Raw genomic sequence first — 23,694 nt, forward strand, 5'->3', positions numbered from 1 at the left:
ACACATTGTGATGATTGTTTGAGCTATAAAGACCCATATTACTACGGAGCAGGGTGGCACTTTCTCCTGGGGGGTGTTAGGATTTTGGGCAGAGGTATATTCAGATTGTATCCAATTGTTGGCTATTATCCGGCAGTGCTTTCATAATGCTGCACACATTATTTAATGTGTGGGTAATTCCACTTCCCCCTAAGAGCTTACAATCTAATATTTGGTTTGTGAGGCACAGGAGACACATGATTATCTTATTGTTGATTGGAATGAAAGGTTCCAGTTAAATCTACAACTGTTGCCTCCCAATAACTAAATATTGTGAGAGAGAGCGAGCCTGTTCTTCATATACTAGATGTGTTTAGACAGAAGGTCAGATGTTCATTGCTTTGTGATGTGCTATCTGCATTTCTTACTTCTCCCCCAGCCCAACAAACACACATTTGTGTCCATCTCTCTGGAGGGTGATGCCGAATTTGTACCCCCTCAATCTGTTCTCTGTCCCCCAGATCCGATCACACCAGCAGTCACGCTGCAGTCTTACCTTTCAGTGTATATATATCCCTGGTCTGTCTCTTACACAGCTTGGTACATGTAATGGGAGTTCTGGGAGATCATTGTAACCAATAGGTGGCGCCCTTCTGTTGCCACCTAGCACCATTTATTGTGGCTGTAACTAAAGAACTTTAAAAGCACTCACATGATGATTGGCCCAAAACATTTCCTCCTCTCACAGGTAAAATATACCCCATGTACACGCGCCGTTCCACCCAAAGAGCCTCCTACCTCTATTCTACCATTGATGTATAATCCGCACTGTGTGTCATAGACTGGCGTGGAACAGTGGTCCGATAATATGGACAGTGGCAGAATTCTTGCGGTGTTCTTGGTTTAACCCGAATGGGGAGTTGTCGTGCTCCTTCCAGGGGACCTGGGACACAGGGAGGTGCGCTGCATGTACCAGCGTGTCTGGGCATCGGAGCGCTGCGTTGTGCACTGTGTTAGAGCTGAGGCTGCAGGTGTGGAGAACGACACACGGCCTCCTGCCAGCCCTGCTTTGTGAATCAATATGCTGATTAATTGATTAAATTAACAGTGAATTTCATTCTCCTGGCAGGGTCATAAAAAAAACCTAGTTTGGGGTTAAAGAGCTGCGTTTCTCCCCTTTAATGAAATTTAGCATTTCAACACTTGCATATGTTCACTTCTCTCCTCTAAAAGCAGAAAGCTTTGGACATGTCATTAATTACTGTGCGGAGGTAGCACAGAGGCCGCTGTATATAACTTCCAGCTGTTTCCCAGCCTCAGGTGCAGGGACATTTCCCCCCTCTGCTTTACAGCTCACATTTGATTACCCAAGTTGCTAAACTCCTCTGATCCCTTCCCTGTCAGCACTAGTTATTTCCCCAGCAATGTGGCTGGCTCAGCAGCTCCTTGTGTGTAGTTCTCACCAGGCCCAGCGGCCTACAGGTGAGAGATGGAACCTCTTATGTCGGGCTGTAGAGTGGATGCAGCCATTGTGGTTTCTGTAGGAATTAGTAGTGTTGCCAGTTTCATTTAATGTATTCTCAGAAATAATTGTTTCTATTTATTTATTGATTGATTTTTGCATCAGAAAAAAATTACCCCTGTGTCTGTATGTACAAAAGGAGGGGTTCTGATCAATAACTGTTTTTTTTGGGTAAAGTTACTGACTGGTCATAAGTGAATAATAAATGGGATAATTGCTGGTTTTGAACTCGGTAGTAGTATTGTAGCTAAATGACACTTGCCATATACCAGAGCCGCTGTCTGACGCATGAAGGATCTGCCGGTCTTATGACCACTTCACCTCTAGATCTGCTGTATGTTTGCGGTTTCTGTTCATCCATGCTGGACAAATGCTGATACTAGATCCTGTAGTGTAACCCCTGCGCATATATTTTGGGGACTGTTCTAGTATAATAGAGTAGTACTACTTCTACATGTTGTGCAATTAATCTTTAAGGTGCTGGGACTTGCAGTTCTACCATAGCTGGACATTTCCAGATTGGCTGTCTCCGTGTTCTTTTTGCCTTGTGTTCCCTTTTAGTTGTTTGAGTCAATTAGATTTAGGTTTTGCAGTCCGTATAACAAAGCCAAAGTGCATTGTAGCAAGCAAACCTACAGTAAATGTCGGGTCTAAGCGTGATTTGTAGAGATTGTATTGTAACGCAAGGAGCAACATACACCAATAAAGCACAAAGTAGTAAGTTGTTGTGTGGAAAGGCAGCCGTCAGCAGGCTGGGGCGTAAGTAATCCTGATAGCTGCTCTCTGATTGATGGGGGAAGTTTGTCTCTAGACTGTCAGGTGGTTTACAGAGGTGCCAGTCACTGCCTGAGTGAGAGTGATAGTCGGGAGACGAGACGGAACTTTGTTTTGGTTGTGTGCGGACGCTCTGTTCTTTTGGTCAATCTTTATTATGCTTCCTTATTCCATCACAACCCCGGTGTGTGTCTTATAGATTTCCTTGTACTTTTTTTTTTTTTTTTTTTCTTTTAATAGTTTTATCTGAAGATAAATGTATTAATACACAAGAAATGATTTATTTCCATAGATTAAATTGGTGTTGTCATTAAGTCAGACTCTGTGCTGTGATCTACAGCGATCCGCAGCATATATGTATTATTATTATTATTATTGCTGCACATAGAGCATTACCAGAAGAAATCCGGTGTCTGAGCTGAGACTCTTAATATACCGTACTCATGAAAATGCTGCTCTGCTAACTAGTTTCCTTATGGTTTGCCCATATATATATTATGGTGCATTAATGACAAAGAAACCTTCCACCTCTCACTATTACTGGCTCATTAGAGGCACTTCAGTGTAAAGGCGAAATTTGACTTCAAGGGTGCCCAATCCTACCCCATCCCCATCGCAGCTCTTCACACATTCTACGTCACACAAAGTGCAAACTTCCAGATACAAAATGACAAAACTCGGCGTTTGTATCAACAACCTCTCACCTCTGCACAACGGACCAATCTGAGCCGAAACTCGTGTGAAATCTTACTGTGATTTTACTCCTATATAGGACAATCGTCTGCCTTCCCGAGCAATAGATATGAATGCACACAACATGCAGGGTCTTTGCACAGAAGAACATATAGTGACTTAAACAACATCTATGCTACGACAGTGATAATTATGAAACTGACACATTTTTGGCAGAAATGTATTGGGTCAAAATCATTTTCTTGTGATTGGAAACTGCATCAATTAGAGAAAATCAGGAAGGACCTTGTTGAATTCTAAGTAAATATCAATAACATGGATAAAGTTTTTGAGGACAGTGTGTACATTTTTCTTTTTAACGCCTCTCGGTGACTGCTGTTTGTGTCATATTATTACTGTTAAGTGTGATTCTCTACTTACTGGCAGTAATCTGTCTATAACCCAATTATACCCAATGTAACTTGCTGTCAGGAATCCGGGAAGTGACCTTTAGATTTCCCTGTGCAGGTCACAGCGCTGATCGTCCTATACACATGTATTTCTCATGTAACAAGGTTAATTGCAGAGTGTTAGGAAGGTCAGACCGCTTCCATGTCCCATGTGACTTCCTGTATATCTGGGAGTGACAGGGTGGGCGATGTGCAGGACAGAGCTGCCATGTGTTAGACTTGGCCACCGAGCCAGAGTCCAGCAGTTTCAGACGTCAAATATTTGAACAGATGCTGGAGGTTTTCATTGGCGCTCGCTCAGAGGCGACAGCAGGAAACCAGGGTCATCCTCCACAGGGATACTGCGTAGAACTGTCACCAAATGTGTAACGCTGGCAGAATCCAGCGCACAGAGACATCTTCATCCCGGCTTCTAGGAACACTTGTCAGACAGCACCTGGGGCTCGGGCCTCATTAATCACCGTTATCATCGTCTAGTGAATTATCCAGGAGTTGTTGTTCTTTACCTTTCCCAAAGGGCAAGCTGACATTTTGTGGGTGGTACCAGTATTTATCCTACACGTTCACTAGGAACTAGTGGCATGAGGCACTGAGTGAGGCATGATTACCTTATGCCTCAGCTATGTCATTGGTTCCTAGTCAACTGATAGTCTGACTTGTCATGAATTAAGGATCAGACAACTGAATGTCTGGCTTTTATTTCTAATGGGTAATCCCCATATTATACGTGGTACCAGCTGCATGGCAATATAAATGCCCTATATGTATACAAAACAAGACAGTTGTCAGTGCTTATTCTTAACACTGCATATCTGTGGGTATCTGGCACAATGAAAACGTGTTTATATTACAATCAAAACATTTAAACTCTGTGTTAAGGGCACCTCATTTGTGTGCAGGTCCTACACTGACCTATGTGCTTCAAACATCATTAAGTTACTGTTACAATTAGATGCACTCACCTCCCAGGTATAGGTGCTTACATCCAAGCAAGCGCTGGCTTATAACCCACATCCTTAAAAAGGCCTGTTAGCTGCCAACACAACAGAAATCAACATTTGGAAACCAAACCAGAGAATAAATAAACCAGCGCTTTGTTAATCCCATATTATACATGGTAACACACATTCCACGTTATTCTGTTCCGACTTCTTTATAGACAAAAGTTCTTTTATCCGCTCTGCCAGATGCCAGTTTGGATGTTGTTTCTCAGTCTGATCATTCATGGAAGGCCGAGGATCTTGGAAGCTTAATGCGATCTGTTGAAGGATCTAGTGATCTCCCTGGCCTTAAAGTCCTACTACCTGACCTTCTGTGATGGCCACACAGCTGTGATCCCGACATTCTGGCAGATCCATATATCGCACTGTTGCCGCCTTCTATAGTTAGACGTCTCCTGTCTGAACCAGCTCTGACTTTGGTGCCCCCTGTTGGCTCTGCTTCTATCTAGGTCCTGTTATGTTAAACTGTATGAACATAATGATGGTTTCTGTTCCTAATATCTGTTCCATTTGTTCCGCAGGATCTGGATTTATAATGTGTAGCAGCAAAGAAACTCATGACAGTGACGCTGACCTGGATGTTGATGGAGATGACACACTGGAATATGGCAAAGCACAGTATCCTTTTATCGGGTTGTTATTCGGGTGGTCCCCACATAGTGTCTGCTACAGTCACTGCGGCACCCGTTGTTTTATTAGCGTAATTGTGCTGTGATGAGATCGGATGTCTTCCTTAGCAGCGTGTTATTTAGGTACACAGAAGCCGATATCATCCCATGTACCGGAGAGGAGCCCGGGGAGGCCAGGGAGCGAGAGGCACTGCGTGGAGCAGTATTAAAGTGAGTTGTTCTCCCTTATCTGACAGATCATTACGGCGCCTGGTATTATGGCGTCCCCATATTACACTAGTGAGATGATCCGTACTCTGATCCCAGAGACGGGACAACACCAGTTACTGACTGCTCCGACTAAAATACTCCTTGAGAGATTTGTGGGTTAAACATCATCGCCATTTATTTATATAGCGCCACTGATTCCGCAGCGCTGTACAGAGAACTCATTCACATCAGACCCTGCCCCATTGGAGCTTACAGTCTAAAATCCCTAATATAGACACACAGACAGACTAGGGGCAATTTTTGATAGCAGACAATTAACCTACTAGTATGTTTTTGGAGTGTGGGAGGAAACCAGAGCACCCGGAGGAAACCCACGCAAACATGGGGAGAACATACAAACTCCACACAGATAAGGCCATGGTCGGGAATTGAACTCATGACTCCAGCGCTGTGAGGCAGAAGTGCTAACCACTGAGCCACCGTACTGCCCTTCATGTGCAGTAAATGCAAAACTGTTCTATTCAATCATCAACATCATTTATTTATATAGCGCCAGCAAATTCCATAGCGCTTTACAATAATGGCGCAGCCACTGAGTGACAGCTGCGGATCCAGAGGGTGCATGTTCCTAAATGCTGTGATCACAGTGATAAAATGCAGTGCGATCGAAGAATGAAATATCCAGTGCCCATCACTGACGGGAAGCGTTGAGCAGCTTTTTGTATCATGAAATATATGCAACCGTTGTGCACCGTGTTTTATTTGCTAATCGGTTGTGCGTGTTGTATTAAAGTCTGATTTTATTTTTCATTTTCCAGTGGTGGAACACCCAGCGCCAGAATAACGACGGAGTTCTCCAAGTGGGCCAGTGACGGTGAGTTCCCTCCGCATATGGAGCACGGGGATGTTACTGGTAACATATATAGAGGGTATATATAATGGCTCCTGCATGAAAATGGTATATATTATCATGTGTTCCCTCCATTAACACTACTATCTTATTAACTTCTATCACCTTGTTCCAGAAATGCCATCGACGAGTAACGGAGAGAGCAGTAAACAGGAAGCCATACAGAAAACCTGCAAGAATAGTGACATAGAAAAGTAAGTAGTGACCTGAGCGTGTCAGTGCTGCCCCCTGCAGGAATACATCTGTAGTTACCTTAGTGAGCTACTGTGTAGTGTGTCTGTAGTGTGTCTGTAGTGTGTGTGTGTATATTGTGTGTGTGTGTGTGCGCGCAGACATGTACCAGACTCTATTCTTATATGTAAGTGGATGTTTGTGATCTGCTCTTTATCTCTCCCCTTGTACTCAAACTGTCTGAGTTGTCAGTTTCTCTCATTGAATGTAAGAATATTGCAGGATGCTGCCCAGGGTCAGGCAGAGATGAGGTGTATATTTGACAGGGAGTTGGATCCCCTCAGTGTCTCCGAAAATGTCCCTCTTTGGGCTCTTTCTTGGTCTTATTTTAGGTCGTCCTCTGAGTGTACCATATTTGCTGGCCCTGACCAAGGTTGCTATAGCTAGAAAATGGATGGGTGCAGACGACCCCACTTTTGGTTGTTGGGTTGTCATAGTGAATGACACAGTTGGCCATGAACGTCATATTCATACGGCCAGGAATTCATGGCTAAATATAAGATACGATCCTGGTAGATTAAGACAAGGTATTGTTGTCTGATTTGGATGATGATCTCTGGTCCCCTATTGCTGTACTTGCTCTATTTATTTGCACACTGTTTCCCATGTAATTATATACAATCATTTAGTCAGGATGTTGTTTATGTTGAGTCTGTTATGTGAATTTTATTTAATTGTGCACCCAGTTTTCATTGGTGCCTCCTGTGATATCATTAAGGACTTTCAGTCATTGGTAAAATCATTATCAGCAGCCAATTCCTGTGCACACACTATACACATTTTACACAATTTACTTTCAGATCTGTGCTCTTCATCCATCATAACCATTGGCTGATAAGATGGTGACTCTGCACACTGCATAGAGAGCTATGGACACTGCCGGTTCTGAGTCCATACACACTGCAGGATTGGAACAACATCGTTCCATTGTTGAACGACATTTTTAGTCTTGTTTAAAAATCATATGAAACCATACAGTGTGATTTGGAGCGATAATCAGTCATCGTTGGAGCGCACTCACTAATGTGATATCGGGCCAAACAGTCATTTATCGTTTGATTGGCCCGATAAACGGGTTAAAACCCTGTAGTGTGTTCCCTGCCTTATGTGTTTGCCATCGCTTCTATTAGATGATCTTTCACATTTTATGTTATTGTATTGTTGTACCTTGGGTATGTGGTTCTCTTTGTTCTTTTTCTTGAGGGGGGGTGAGGTTATTTGTATTTTTTAACCTTGAAAACTTCAATTACAAAAAAAAAAAAAAAGAATATTGCAGGATTTATAGAAAAGTGGAGAATGATGTCTGGCTCGTTACGGTGGAGTTTGGGGCTTCCTTGGCACTGGTTCCCAGGGGTACTGAATGGTTTAATTGCTACAGCTTGGTCATAAAACACGAGTTCTTTCCCTAGTTCCCACAGTTGGTTAGTCCCTGACCGATCACTGAGTCCCGTGCTTCGGTCTGTGTCACTGTGGTAATGGAGTGCCGCCCGGTAGCTGGACGTCTAGACTTTGCGGAGATCGCCGAGAGGAAAGCCTAGTCCTTCTAGTGTACTAGTTAATATCCAGTGATGGATGCTGCAGCCGGCATTTATCACTGCCTGCATATATGTCCTGGCAGCATTCTCTAGTCATCAGTCCTCCATCCCGCGGGAGACTCTTATTACTATCCTTGGAAGACTGGATTTTCCTGTAATAAATAGTTCCAGTCTTGGTGTTAATGCCCTGCCTGGACATTTTGCCCCAGGTGTATCTTTGTGAATGTTTCTGTTAAATGAATTGATAACTAGACTTTAGCCTTATGAGTATTCAAAGACAGTGTGTGAGGTGGTGGGTGGGGGTCTGTGTGTACCATCTGCCTGCTAACTGCTCCGCCACTGAGCCATGATATATGGCCATCCAGCCCGGCAGGGTAAATTGATTCATCTCCAGTTGCTGTTTCTTAATCTGGAGCTAAATTGGTTTCATTTTTCTTGTTTCCTGGTGAGGACGGCAGCGGCATTGAGCACTTAGGCCGGGCCCTCAGCGCCTTCATTTTTCATAACTCTTGCTTTCTGTTCTTTTAAAATCTCGCTGTTATTGATTATTTCATGTTTAGCCTCACGATTAACATTTACCAAAACAAATGTGTTTAGTAAGCCCAGCTTCATCGCCGCCTCTTCTACCTTCCTGAGCGATCGTTTCATTGTGAGAATTAACTCCCACTCATTATACATCTCCGGCCTCTAACGTGACCCGGGCGGCTGGTAACTAATGAGCCTGATTACTCGTAGCATTCGGTCAGCATTGACCCCGTCATGGAGTCACATCTGCTACTTGTGAGCCTGGATCCCTCTCATTTACCATTTCTGGATGTGCGATGTATTATAAATTAATACACCATAAATGAATACTTTAGGCTTCCCGACCCAACTTGCATCATGTTTCATTTGCATTCAATATATTTTAAATGATACAGCTTGGTGTTAAAGTATTCATTCACCTTCACACTGTCAATTTCCTTCATATTTTTAATTTTCTTTAAACTTGCACTAAGTTGCCTTCCACGTTGTACAGTTCCTCCTCCCCTGAGATCATGGGGCCATCGTCTTAATTCAGGATGTCACTGTTCAATTTTAGCTTTTCGCCTCCAATCCAGATTGCAGGCCAGGGGACGTGTGCGGGGTGACTGGCCCAGCAGGTCACCTCCCATTTGTTTTCCTCAATTTTGTGTTGTCATAAATTCATTCCATCCGCTTGCGGTTGATCACTTTATCTCCGTCAGGACACGGAGCGCTCCGGCCGGCATGATGTATGACATGGAACGTCTCCGCCGGCCTCTCCATGAATCACTCCAGCTGTTTGGTGTCAGCATGAAAAGCAAACAGGACAGCGGCTGCGAGAGTGGCGAGTGCTATGGGAAGAGACGTGACGTATGAATGTTTATTTAATAATTCTCTAATATTTCCAGCCCTGGTGCAGAAGGACCTCCAGAAGTCGGGAGGGGAGGGTGCCGGGGAAGGTGGGTGGAACAGGAGACTCTAATCTGCTGGGGTGGGTCATCAATCAGGACGACAAGATCATTAATCAGATGGAAGGGAAAAAAGAGGGATGCTGAGGCAAGAAGCCTGTGCGGATAACGGCGACTGTGTGATGAGCGCGGAGTTTGTGGTGTAAGAACCCTGATTATAATTGTATTTGTCTCTTCAGTGACAGCAGAGTTCTGTGTTCAGTACAGACACATGGAGCATACTATGTGCACCTTCATCTGTAAATTCTCACTTCTCTGGATGTAGAAAGACAAAGAAGTTACTTTAACTCAGAACTTGTTCCATTATAGGAGGAAAGCTGGCAAAAAAGCAAGATTATTCCACAGTAAACTTCAGGTGTATTTTTATCAAATACCTCTTTCAGAAATGTGTGATTATTCTTTTTATGTTTTAATATTTGTTTTAAACATTTTTTTCCTTTTACCAAGACTTGATAATCTTTTAAAGGCACTGTTACAATATCAGATCGGACACACTTTATAGATGTCTAATTTGAATGGCCCTTTAATTGGGATAGAGTGTGTAGTTTGGTCCAGATTTATTAGTGATGTGGTCCGGAATGAATCTGATAATCTCCCAGTCTGCAGGTGTAGATGGGCAGATGTCGCTGACGTGTAAGGGTAGTAATGGAGATCTTTGTTTTGTTAGATAACGGAAGTGTGTTCCTGAATTGCCCCCAGCGCCTGCACAGGGCTCAGTCCAGCTGTACTCAACTAGGTGTTGCCTGTGTTTCTGTCTGTCCGTGACAACCTATTGTAATATCACAGTGAAGGATGGCATATACCCACCTGCGCCGCCGGAGTGCCCTGTGCAGACGACCCCCACTTGCGTCGCGGGCGGGCCCTGGTGCGCCGTGCATGCGCCCCCCACCTGCACCACCGGATGGTCCTGGTGCGCCGTGCATGCGCCCCCCACCTGCGCCACCGGAGGGCCCTGGTGCGCCGTGCATGCGCCCCCCACCTGCGCCACCGGAGGGCCCTGGTGCGCCGTGCATGCGCCCCCCACCTGCGCCACCGGATGGTCCTGGTGCGCCGTGCAGGCACCCCCCACCTGCCAACACCTCTACTGAGAAATCATGTCTATTCTTAGGTTTTCTTTTGCCCCTTCTGATCGAATTTCCCGAGTTCTGAGAGACCGTTCATGCAGCAATGATTTTGGAAGCTGTTAAATCAGACTAATCTTATCTGGTCCCATCGCCTACACACGGTGGAGACAGCAATTGTGTTGTTGAATGCAACTTATCAAAACACTGAACTAATGTCTCCTCCCTCTGTGATGTCACTGGTTCCTAATGATTTCATTGGCTGGATGTTGGCCGCCTTCAGTATGTGTAGCTGACGGCTGCAGGATAACACAGGAATACTGTATGTGCTTGTGTTTGTCAAAACCTGGGCACAAGTCCGGATATTCAGTTTATTTTCTGTCCACCTTCTATTACTATCCGGCAGTTGAGAGGGATTCATTCTGGTTAGTTCAGGGGTTTTCTGTGCACTGTAAATTGTTTTATCAATTCGTGACATGACAGGCACAGCCATAGTAATTTGGCAGCCAGGATAAACAGGGCTTGAAGCCAAACTGAGCTCCCGCCTGTCGTCACGGGTTCAGAAACAAATCCCTGACAGATTCGCTGTAGCATTGTGTGATATTAAGGAACATTCCAGCCATATTGCTTCTGTCCCAGGCTGGACCCCGTACTAGCAGCTTCTAATCCAGTTATTGTAACTTATCGTGTTCCTGTGTCAGTCAGTGGTACAGCTCTATCTGGGGGTGGTCAGCCAACCAGAAAACTAGAGTAAAAGTGTGATTCTGTGTTCATTGGAAATTCAGACTGTGATTGGCCAGTGAGCGGTTCATAAAATGTTCCAAATAAAACCGCTGTTGAGCATTACTGTATAACCTGTGTAATGTATTGAGCTAAGTAACGTATCCAGAGTAAGTGAATTTATACTCTAAATGTGTTCTGCAAGTTGGCTGCCCTGTATTTTAGATAAATACTGAATTGTGTAATGCCTTAAATTTTGGGAGGGGGGTAGATTGCCCATCTGTAGTAGTGCATTACAATTAAACGGTAAGAGGAAGAAACAATGCATGGACACGAAGCTTCATATATATTGGTTACAGACTTGCAGTTTCCTAGGTAACATAATAAAGTGCACTATATAATGATTTTGATGTCCCTTGAATACAGTGTGCTGTGCTTTGCCATTGAAGATTCTTGTCACTTTTCAGCAGCTGTTTTCACTGACTTTGCAGAGCCAGGAGCGAAGGGTTGATTCTGTTTTGCAGGGAAATATATAGGTTTGTCCAGAGTGGTGTTGGACGGGTGCAGGGTCTAAGGGACGCTCCTATCCACTTCACCTCTGAATGGCGGCCACGGGTGGGGTTCGCTGGAAACCGGGTGGATTTTCCACCAGCTGATCGCTTGTGCTCTCTGAGAAACCACTTGATATCATCCTCCTGTTTTGGCTACCTAAAATTCCAGCCTCCCCTGCCAAACCGGTCATCGCCCCTCGCAGCACTGGAATAAGTTCCTGTAACACTAATAATTATTTGCATTTGAAGGGAGCTGTTTTCTGTAGTGTTGAAAGTTGAGGCCGCTGCCAAACTTAACACCAAACTCCCCATTCACACGGAGTGTCAGAGATAATTAGCTGGGAGAGAGGCCGGCCATGGCCAGCGGTTTCTAGGTTTTATTTTCCAGCCTGGTCCTGTATAAATGTTCAGTTCTCCATGGGTGCGTCTCTGCTCAGCTCCTACTTTCTGCTAATATTTGTACTGCTGGTCAGATGGTGACAAACTGATTTCTCATCTGCGTTATAGGGTAATGTCGGAGTCTGATGGAACAGCGCTATGTAAGAGCGATCTCTTCCCATAAATGACACATTGACCTCTATCCTGACGTGAGATGAGCAGACCTGTGACTTTATAAGTGTGTACATATTCGTTACCTTGTGTCATCCGTGTGAATTTACTGCCCGCGTTGTTATACTGAGAGCCGTAACCGCAGATATGGGAGGTTGCGCTCTCCAAGACTTGTTTGATCTTTGAAGTATTTTGTTTAGAAAGCACAATCTAGAGTCAATTAAGATTCTACTCCTGCAAATTCAGAAATAATTTAATTAACAGAACGGTTTGGAACGGTCCTTGGGGACTTCGCTGGGATTGCTCAATTTAATTTTGAGCTACAAAGATGTAGCTGTGAGTAAGCTTGTGATAGATGAGAGCACAATACGGGGGGCGGCTGGGATAACCGGTGTTTAGGAGGGTCTGGTGGGTAAGGGGAATAATAACAGGAACGTAGGTGGCCTGGTGTTAGGTGACCTGCAGAGCGGACACTCGGCAGGTATCTTGGTGGGGGGGGGGGGGGAGGTTGTGTAAAACAGAGGAGAGAATGTGGTGTCTGAGGCTCAGATCTTGTTTCTCTTCATCGCCCTTTCTCCTCTTCCCAGGGACAGTGGGTTTATCGGGCCACGTGCTGTGCCTGTATTACGGATCAGTTTCCAGCAGGGCCAGCGCCCCCAACTTGTCCCTGTATGCACTAATAAGGAGAGTGGCTGGCGTAGGATTGTAGCCTAGTTTGCAGGCAGCAGGGGGTAAGCGGAAGCCACTATGTAAAGCAGATTTCTCGTTTAGGGGTCTCCATTGGGCTTTTGATTAGCAGCAGATGAAGGTCCCTGATCTGAGTGATCCTCCCTCCCTGGCTCTCTTCTCTTGTTAATAAATGGATATTTAACAATGTCTGGAAGCGTATGAAGTGATAATAACTAAATCAATACCTCCGCCATTGATTTGTCCAGGTTCCCTGCAGTGTGACGCAGCGAGCGGTGCGTTCATTTTCCAGCTAACTAGCGCCCTGATCTACAGTCCAGCTATTGATTGCCTTCTGTATCTGACTGGCTCTAAACTTTATCCCCCTGCCCCAGATAAATCATTCTACACATCAACCTCTCCACACCTTGTATTTGTATTTCAAGTTTTTTGTCCAAAAGAAAATACATTAGGGGGGATTATTATAAATGAAAAGGCTCCTTAATAGCAACACAACGTATACAGAGCTCAGTCATTACAAATGGACACAAAATAAGTCACACAGTAAATGTTCTGCTCTGTATATCCGTGAATCCTTCATGTCTGCCCACCTTCATCCTCCTTATTGTTGTTATCCGTTCTTTATAAAGAGCTGACCTTCTACACAGCACCGTACAATGACATGAAACGGAGATGGACGTCATAGAGGAACTAGGCAACCGGTGATTCCCTATCTGTAGTGGAACTATGAGTCCCAGCCAGTGGTTACCTGGGGATGCTGAGTCTTGTAGTTCCACAGTCTCTTCCAGATTGGTGCATCTTCTACTTGGCTTTGTGATTGTTACATTAGATTGCACATAATACTGTCCAGTATTTGTCATATCGCTGCTTACCTCCGACCCGCTCTTATATACAGATGTTCTGTATATACTGTGTGTGGGGTGTATAATCTGTCACACCCGTCTATGGGGTGTTGCAGTATTCCCAGCGTTGCTCAGGATTTGATTTGCTCTGATCTATATGGATGTGGGACAGACTGGCCCCGTTGTTTATATGTGACTGTATTATACCACAGCTCATACATGTGGCAACCGCAGCGTTCTGTGTCTGTATTTTTTTAATACAAAATTCAGTTTTGCTGCAATTGCTGGTAAATTGATATTGTGACCAGAAGCAACACATTGTTTCGATATTGTGTATAAGTGATTTACAATAATGGATATTTAGACCAAAAAATGCAACTTTTCTTTGTCTCAGGATCACAGAAGAATCTGCAGTGACGACGTTTGAAGCATTAAAGGCGCGTATCCGGGAGTTGGAGAGACAGTTATCCCGAGGGGACCGCTACAAATGCCTGATCTGCATGGTGAGTGTGTTCATGGCGTCCAGTGTCAGATGGAGATAACCTGCTCCTGGTGGGATCAGGGAGAGCGGTGGCCGCGGACACTAAATAAGAACCTGTCACCTGGGGGGGAAATGTATATTTAACATCGTGTATTAGTGAGACACTGAGAGCGCATAGAAGCACAGCACTCTGTATTCAGATGCCGTAACTTGCCTTCAGTCACGCCGCATACGGCGCCATTATCATTCCGACCGCTTCCATTGTTCAGTTCCTCCTCTTTAAGATAGGGAGGAACTGTGACCTAGCAATCTGGTATTGAGGATAGAGCAATCTGTGTCCCGAGCCTCTTGGCCGCCCCTCCTGCAGCCCCGCCTCTTGGCCGCCCCTCCTGCAGCCCCGCCTCTTGGCCGCCCCTCCTGCAGCCCCGCCTCTTGGCCGCCCCTCCTGCAGCCCCGCCTCTTGGCCGCCCCTCCTGCAGCCCCGCCTCTTGGCCGCCCCTCCTGCAGCCCCGCCTCTTGGCCGCCCCTCCTGCAGCCCCGCCTCTTGGCCGCCCCTCCTGCAGCCCCGCCTCTTGGCCGCCCCTCCTGCAGCCCCGCCTCTTGGCCGCAGCCCTGCACTTTTTATTTTGTCAAAAATGACAAGTTCCCTTTGTTGGTTTTTATTAGATAGAGTTGAAGGAGTGCGCACTTTTTTTCTGTGCAGCGACCAAATTTACTTACATCTATACATCACTACATCTGCCTGTTTCTGTTTTGCCAAATGCAAACGTCCATAGCTCTTAAACGTGTAGCTTATGTCCATTATATTGGCACAGGGTATATAATGGTACTCTGGGTATAGAGCCCAGTATTGTCTGTTCCGGGGAAGTTCTGCCCGGTGATTGCATTGAACACTGGAAGCTCATTCTGCAGACAGTGTGATGATTATGATTACTGTTCAGTACCATGAATGTGGCACAGTCCATGCAGCCACCTGGGTAAGACGTTCCTAGTGAATCCATGTCCGTATATCTGTCCGTGGCGCTTCTGGGTCGGTGATTTGGTGGGAGTTGTGCCCTTTGGTTCTATCCAGCAGCTTCCACCAAGACCATGATCTGAGAACTGTTAGCGGTTGTGTGGTCCAGCAGTGTAACTGTTAATGGTTGTGGTGAATATTGTACAATTAATCTCCCCGTCTCTCCTCTCCAGGATTCCTACACAATGCCCCTGACGTCCATTCAGTGCTGGCACGTGCACTGCGAGGAATGCTGGCTGCGCACTCTGGTAAGACATCTACTGCGCTCTAATTATACAAAATGTGTCTACTCGTTTTATAAGTGCAGACGTTCCTCCGGGCAGATGACTTCACGTTCCCCCCCCACATTCTACCTCGCATCATTACTGTGACTCTTTCATGTTCTCCTGCAACCGTGCCAAGATCAGATGCTTCTAATTGCTGGGGTCACACGAGTCTCCTGAAATAGTCCGAGAGGTGGGTGGGCTGCCCCAACCTATCCACACTGCTAGAGACATTACAGGGAGACCCTTAGGAATATAGACACGCTGCCTGTGTGCTCACTGCTGCCCCCCTGTGGTATGATTGTCCACTCTCATCTTCACTTCTGCAGTTCCCTTAAGCTGCTCATTCAGCTCCATTTATTACCATTCGCGCCAGTTGTTTCTCGATGTCGGCTGACAGAGAAGATAAGCTCTATGTATAAGCAGAATTTACTTTCACGCTATTATGTTGTTGCTGTTCTGTAAAACACATAAAAGATAATAACACAAGATTCTCCGGGCAGAAAAGAGCGTTTCCTATTTCCAGTTATCACCATGGCAGAATTCCTTGTACGATGGCGTTAAAAAAATATCATCCATAGACATCAATGTAATAGCGCCCCCAGTGGTCTCATGGAAAATAGCTATCCTTTCATGATTAAATGAACATACGTGGGCTGTGGTTATGGGAATCATTCTTTGTCCAATTGCTGGGATGTAATTTGGATGAGACAAGTCCAGGTCAGTTGCCGGCACCCTGTGCCCCCTTCGGCCGTTCCTGCATTCCCTGTAAATCCACAGTGTGCCACCTTCAGATAATGAAAGGGGGGATGACGGCGTGCGGTGGAGGCTGGCAGTGATTTAGGGGCGATTCGTGCCCAGAGTGCGCTGTATTATGGTCAGAAACTGAGCGTTCCCAGCCGGAGGATCAGAAACATATACACACATTAAGGAACTTGGCGTTTGTGCTGGGAAACAATTAATAAGCATCCTCTCATGTTCCACAAGCTCCCCCCTTCCCCTCCGTCCTCCCTGCCTGAAATAGCTCACTACTAATGTAACCATTAAAATGTAGCCTGCAGTCCACAATAAAAGCCTTGGAACGCCTCGCTGCTTTGTGTCTTGATCAAAGTCGATGTGTGTAATCTCGTTAAGTCTGCCCTTTACCCCTTCCAACAAGGCCTCCCCCTCTCTCTGCCCCCCTTTTTCCTTACCTTAAATGTTACCCCCCCCCCCCCTTTTTCTTATATATATCGTCTTGTCACTAATTTAACGGCTCCAGCTGGATTTTCAGGTGTCAGATCTGCGTTGTGCTAATAGTTATCTTCCCTTTTATCCAGGAAAGTGTATAATAAAAGGGTTATATAAATACAGTAATTAATGCACTTAATGTCCTGTATACACTCAGCTCAGAGTCACTGGAACAAAAAACGCCTTTTTCCGCTTTGCAATAAACAATTTGGATTTTAATAGTCTAGAGATGGAGGCGTGGACCAGCACGCAGAAGGAAAGCATTTTTATATGAAAGTGGATGAAAGAGGCAAATATTTTACCCCTCCCAATAAAACTGCTCTCGCAGGGCAGGTGTGAGCAGTTATGAAGCAACATTATGGCTCAGGGCAGAGACCTTGTTGCTTGCAGATGACAGGGGAGGGGGGGGGGGGGGAGGGGTGAGGGCTGTATCAGAACAGGCGGCTATTGGGGTCCTCCTAGTTGGTGGTCAGATGTCTTTGGAGTTGAGTACAGACAGGAATCTGCAAGAACTGTTTATATTTTAGTCGGAAATACTTTGTGGCTTCAGCAGCACCGACTGCTTAATGCAGTGTATACTTTATATGATAAGTATTATAGTATCGGTGCTCTGTGGTATAGTCTGATGTTGGCAGTACATGCGCTGTATACGCTGCGCAGACCTAGCGAGCAGAATTATATCAATGTCTGTTGTCTGCATTGCAGGGAGCCAAGAAGCTGTGTCCACAATGTAACACCATCACATCACCTGGAGACTTGAGACGCGTCTACTTGTGAAACGCGTGTGAGGAGGGACCGACGCACGACTCGTTTCCCCCTTGTGTCCTCACTGCTCCGCTTTCTGGAGTCTGAGGCTTTATCCGGGTCTGCGATGTGACCGTGGAAGATTCGGAGGCTCAAAGACACTTTTATAAATTAGTGGAGCAAATGAATTTGGAAGAGAAAGAAACAGACTTTCCCCGAACTTAATGAACTATTGTGACTTCCAGATCCTCGGCTCGCTCTGTTCCTTCCACTTAGCACTAACGGGGAGAAGCCACAAGATCCGTTCCCCGCAGCGCTCTCCACGTTTTCTCTTCTCTCTGTTCCTGCTGCTGATTTTTAATGTTTCTTGAGATTTAGATGGAGCCGAGGACTCGCTGCCCCCGTTCGGTTTGTTTACATCGCCCCCTCCATCTGCACTTGCCCCATCTTCACTCCGGAGAACTGGACAACCACAAAGTGGCCAGTGGCAGCCGTGGGCTCCGGGCCGAGACCTGTACAGACCACACCCCAATGTCCATTTCTTTCTTTTTGTTTTTGTTTAGAACATTCCCCACATTTTGTTTCTATCCCTATGTGCGATTTCTGTGACTTTTTATTTTATTTTGTTTTAACTGTATAAAGCAGGGAAAAGATGAAAACTGAAAGATATGCGAAGCACATGTAATATAAATTATATGTTTACAATGTTGTGTATAAATGGAATAGACTCAAAATGTTACTTAATATCTTCCTTCTATGGGACCGGGGCAAGGGGGGGGGGTTTGTGTTTTGTTTGTTTTTTTCCAGAATGGGTCTAAAAATGTAAATGTAATTTATTTTGAAAGATTTTTTTTTATTTTATTTTTTTTACTATTATTTTTTGGAAGTCTCTTAGTTCAGCAAGTGATGTGTATCTCTAGCCCCCACCTGCTGAGGGCTCTTGGTTCTATCGTAACCTGCCCCCCCTCCATACACTCACATCAGGTTACTCGGCACTGGATTAACCCTCCCTACGCTGTGAAGCAGATGCCCCATTAATGAACAGCTGCATTATGCTGGGACTACATGTGATAACAGTTTGGCTGAGAATTGCTGGAGGCTCAGACTGTGTAAGTGTCAGGTTTGGTGTTATGGGCCAGGAATGGAGGAAATATGTTCCTGATGCCTCAGGCTCCTCTCTCTATACCGAAATAAATTCCTTGTACTGTTAGTGGCTCGCTGGTGTATAGGAGACTTCCTGTGGCCCCTCGGGGCCCAGTTATCATACACTGTATTTTATTCCATATAACCTGAGCCTCACTTTCTGCTGTCACATAACATGTTACTCTAGTGCCTCACCAGGACAAACTGGAAGAACAATGGGCACGGCCACAGCCTGCTCCGCTACACAACAGTCTCCTCCACCTGCACCAGTAACGCAGCTGTGTCCCCAGCCCTGGTGCCACTGAAGAAGCCGGAACCACCAGGCCGTACTCCTAATCTACTCTTTGGGATAAGCCCCCCCCCCCCCCTTCATCCAGAGCAGATGCTCAATAACAATAATTAAACTTTTATTTAAGTATGATTATTTTAATGAGAAAAATAGTTCTCTGCTTGATCATTCCCATTCAATTATAAATCTACGGCAATGTAACGGCAGCGGCCGCAGTTTGTATGATCTACTTCCTGTCTCATAGAAGGAAAATGGTCACTAACAGCGCTTAGTGGCTCCCCCAACATTGGCGTTCAGCCACGTTATGCAGGACCAGAATATTTTATAATGTAATCATTTATAATGATATAAAGTAAAACCATTCTATGTTCTGGCTTTTGTCTCGTCCTCGCCGGACATCCTGTACTGATTATTCTGGAAGAAGTCGCCCTGAATTCTGGGTACAGGTGAAGTCCTGGCAGGGGGCAGTGATGTGTGACTGCAAATTTACATTCACCCTTTACCTGCTGGGGCGAGAGCAGTAAATCAGAGCCTCCCCCCAGGGCGGGGGTTGGTTAGGGATATGACATTGATTTTTGTTATCTATGTACTGGAGACGGCGGGAAATGACTTAGTAGGTTAACGTGTTTTCCTGCAGTTTGACATGTTAGTGACCCGGATCCGTGGCAGCTGTCAGCCGGGGTCTATACTGACCATCCAGCTGTAACACGTGGGCCGTCCTTCCTGAATGTCCCCAAATCCCTTGTAAGGAATAGAAAGTGTAAGTGAATCTGTTATAAAGAAGATGATTGGTGGTTTACTTGTTTGGGTTGTCCAGTAATCTGGGCAGTGTCCTAAACGCAATGAGGAATATTTATAAACATAAAATTTGTTTTTATATATATATATACACACACACACACAAAATAAATAAACAAGTTTACAAAGTTATTTTTAGCCCAAATGTTACATTAGAAGAGAAGTGTTTTTTTGTATCAAAAGGTAAATCAGACACCTTTTTGAATATTTGTTAATGTTGCCCCTTCCACCGATATTATAAGACACAAATAAGTTCTGCATAACGAGTGAGGGGTAAATCAGAGCTCACCCTGTAAAGTTCATCAGCATTCATATAGCGCCAACATATTCCGTAGCGCTTTACAATTAAGAACAAACAGTAATCAAACAATACTGAGTACTACAGAGAGGTAAGAGGACCCTGCTCACAGGCTTACAATCTATGGGTTTCCCTAATAATTCACACAACTAAAGATATCCTAAAATAATGGGATTCTGTGTGTATCATCACATTTAATGTAGCATGTTTTCCTGACATTTATCATTCATGAATATAATATCACCATTTATTTAAATAGCGCCACTAATGCCACAGCGCTGTACAGAGAACTCCTTCACATCAGTCCCTGCCCCATTGGAGCTTACAGTCTAAATTCTCTAACACACAGACTAGGGTCAATTTGTTACCAGCCGATTAACCTACCAGTATGTTTTTGGAGTGTGGGAGGAAACCGGAGCACCCAGAGGAAACCCACGCAAACATGGGGAGAACATACAAACTCCACACAGATAAGGCCATGGTCGGGAATCTAACTCATGACCCCAGCGCTGTGAGGCAGAAGTGCTAACCACTGAGCCACCGTGCTGCCCGATAGTTATATCCTATAGTTATAAACAGCAGATCCATCACCTACACAGTGTGGGGGCAGCCATAGTGTCAGGGGGGAAGAGAGTGAGGTATCGGGGGGGGGGGGAATGCTGGCAAATGTTAGTCCAGGGAGCAAGAATCAGCTCAGCATCCAATTAGGAACATTGTAAAGTAAAAATTAAAGGCAGGTAGCCTAGTGACCCAGCCCATTGGTGGCCCACTGCCGAGCCAGCCTGCTGATGCCCCCAGCCCCTGGGTATGAGGCTCTTAGTGGCAGTGATGCTCTGGCTCCTCCCAGTACATGGATTGGCTGAATGCTATGAATACTGGTCCCACCCACAATATGGCTGCCCCCACAGTGTGCACTGTGATCAGATAAATGTAACATAGAACTGTCTTGTGCTTTGCGTGTGGTTTAACACTGCGGTCTGAGAGCCGCAGCCACGTTGGGTGTAGTACAACCAGTAGATTATTCAGAATAAAAACAGTTATTGTACATTTTGCCCATTTTTCTGCAGTTCGTGTAACACAGAACAGAGAAACTTTAGTCTTCCAGGAATAATACTATGTAACCATAAATCTTTAGAAATAAAAAAAAAATAGGTGTAAAATATAAATGTTTTATTTTATCAAACGACTTTCAGGGTGTTCACAATCCAAATATACACACTGTATGGGGGAAACTATAATAGACTGAGGGTGACATCGCTTCCAATGATAACTGCACCAGGGGCAACTGTAAGCTGAGTACAGGGTGGGTGTAATTAGCGGGAGAACAAAGAAATGTGGATCCAGATAACCACATACCCCCAACACAAATATCCAAAATGCTGAGTCTGATGTTACTTATTGTGACTGGATAATGTCAGCATCATCCACTTTCAGACATTCTCCATAATGTAGATTTAGCTGCAGCTATGAGGCCTCTCGTTATTGTTTTAAGGCTGTAAAATGATTACAATGTTATTAACGCAATTGATAATCTCGTATTATCCGTTACGTCTCCATAGACCACATTCAGAACGACCATTGAGGCTACAACAAGACAGACACTTTCTTTCCTCTTAGTGTATTGGAAGCTACAGAAATTACTCTCCTAAGTCACCAACATCTACTGCAGGTTCCTCCCAGAAGCTCCTACATGACCACAAGCCCTGAGATATTACTAGAGAAGATAAAGACCTGCTCTTATTTTATATACCAGTTTCTACACTAATTATGCAGAATTACACAGCAAATCGGGACAGACGATGAAACTGATAAATTAATGAATGAGTCCGAACATTAAAGAGAATCTGATGTTCAGTTTGTGGATATTCTGTATCCCTCAGGTCAGAAATTGTTCCTAAGTTTCGTTCTTCCAAAATCGCTTTTGCTCACCCTACAGCAGTCCATTCCACGCAGGGTTAATCCAGAACACTTTGTGCCGAATCTTCCAGCATTGTGGGGTACGGATCAAGGTCGGAACCCTCGGGGGGGTGGGGGGGTGCCAGTATTTATTTTGTAGCTTTTTTATGGTTGGGGAATTTGTGGAAATTTGTTGTTTTGTTAGAATAAAAAAAAATTGAAAGCTTAATTTCTTCGGAGAAGCTGACAAATAAAAAAAAAAAAACAAATGCCCAAAGAAGCCAGCGAGGATCTTATCCGTGGTATTAATGACGTGTGTCGGTGTGTATTATATCCCAGTCAGAAAAGCTTCCTGTCATTACCATTTGTAAACCACATTGGACATTAAACAAGTATAAATCTTTCTGTGTCTCCATGTTTGGGGTCTGTTGTCTGTCTATATTTAAATGATTGCTTGTATATCGGCAATGGTATTACGTAGCCCGGTACAGAGAATATGTAATTATTCACATCAGGAGCTTGCAATCTAAACACACACAGACGTCCATTTAATCAGAAGCCAATTAATCTACCAGTATGTTTTTGGAGTGTGGGGAGAACATACAAACTCCACACAGATAGGGCCCTGGTAGGAATCGAACCCATGACTCCAGTGCTGAGACAGCAATGCTAACCACTGTGCCACAATGGAAAATAATTAAGACTTGAGAGTGATAACTTGTATACAATGTACATATATAAGGGTTTTTTCTATAAAAGTGAAAAAGCAGTGACTGGTGTTGTTACTTTATTAGCAGTTTAAGGGTTAACCCACTACTGTAGATTATAAAGATATTTGGGGTCACCTCAGAGTTTTGTTCTTTTACATTCCCACATAACTCCGGAGACGTTGAGGAGCCACGAAGAATCACCTGAACAAACGCAGTAAAAGACGTATCTACATGCGTGTGGTCAGCCGGACGCAGCTCAAGGTGAACACTGATATTTTTTAAATTAAATACAAATCTGTAATTTTGTCTTTTATAAATCAAATGCGAAGCTTTTTCTGCCATGTCGGTTAATTCACGCCAATAAACGGCCGCGACTCCGTATAATGTAGCAGCCGCACTCATTTATTTATTTTTTATATTAAAAGCCTGGAAACGTATCCAAGTGCTTAAAAAAAAGTGAAAAACTTACAAACATGCACAAGGGTGGGTTACATGGGCCCTTCTCTATAGAGGAAGGGCCTAGTCCCCAACCCCCAGAGCCAAAAGGTCCCTTAGGGGGCAAGGGTCTTCAGACTTCCTTCGCCGCACGGCTAGGGGGGTTCCTTTAGCCCCTGGGATCTGCTGAAGCATCACACAGGGTTCAACAACTGCCCAACCCCCGGAAGGGAGGGCAGACGATGGGTTTCCCAGACCGGAACTGCGGAGGCGCAGCTTGTACCAGTGCAGCCCCCCGGCCAGAGGACCAAGTACAGCTCGGCCACAACTGTAGTTGGTCTTAGCCAAAAGGTGAGAAGCAGCCACACTAATGATGTACGTACGGTCAGCCAACCAATCAGATACGGCTATATACATCCCATTTGTCTCAACCAGTCCCATTACAATGTGACATAATATAAGACGCAGTTTGGATGAATCCGGAGGGATATATTTATGTGACTCAGCATCACAATAAGGTTGTAATCAAATGCTTTCCTGGTCTATGACGGGTAGTTGTAGTCACAGAAGCTTACAC

The 23,694-nt window shown here is 44.8% G+C and overlaps 1 protein-coding gene across 6 annotated transcripts in view; it reads left to right on the forward strand.

The window, feature by feature from the left end:
• Positions 1-18,287, forward strand: part of RNF220 (ring finger protein 220) — a 177,673-nt gene extending 159,386 nt beyond the window's left edge. For all 6 annotated transcript variants that reach the window (XM_075181600.1, XM_075181597.1, XM_075181596.1 and 3 more), the window contains 7 exons: positions 4,940-5,036; positions 5,171-5,257; positions 6,076-6,131; positions 6,283-6,361; positions 14,210-14,318; positions 15,485-15,559; positions 17,510-18,287. In XM_075181600.1, the coding sequence (XP_075037701.1) occupies positions 4,940-5,036; positions 5,171-5,257; positions 6,076-6,131; positions 6,283-6,361; positions 14,210-14,318; positions 15,485-15,559; positions 17,510-17,581 (575 nt within the window). In that variant the 3' untranslated portion in view covers positions 17,582-18,287. The remainder of the gene's footprint in view (positions 1-4,939; positions 5,037-5,170; positions 5,258-6,075; positions 6,132-6,282; positions 6,362-14,209; positions 14,319-15,484; positions 15,560-17,509) is intronic.
• The last annotated feature ends 5,407 nt before the right edge of the window (positions 18,288-23,694 follow it).

Source organism: Mixophyes fleayi, chromosome 8 (assembly GCF_038048845.1).
Source record: "Mixophyes fleayi isolate aMixFle1 chromosome 8, aMixFle1.hap1, whole genome shotgun sequence".
Lineage (NCBI taxonomy): Eukaryota > Metazoa > Chordata > Amphibia > Anura > Limnodynastidae > Mixophyes > Mixophyes fleayi.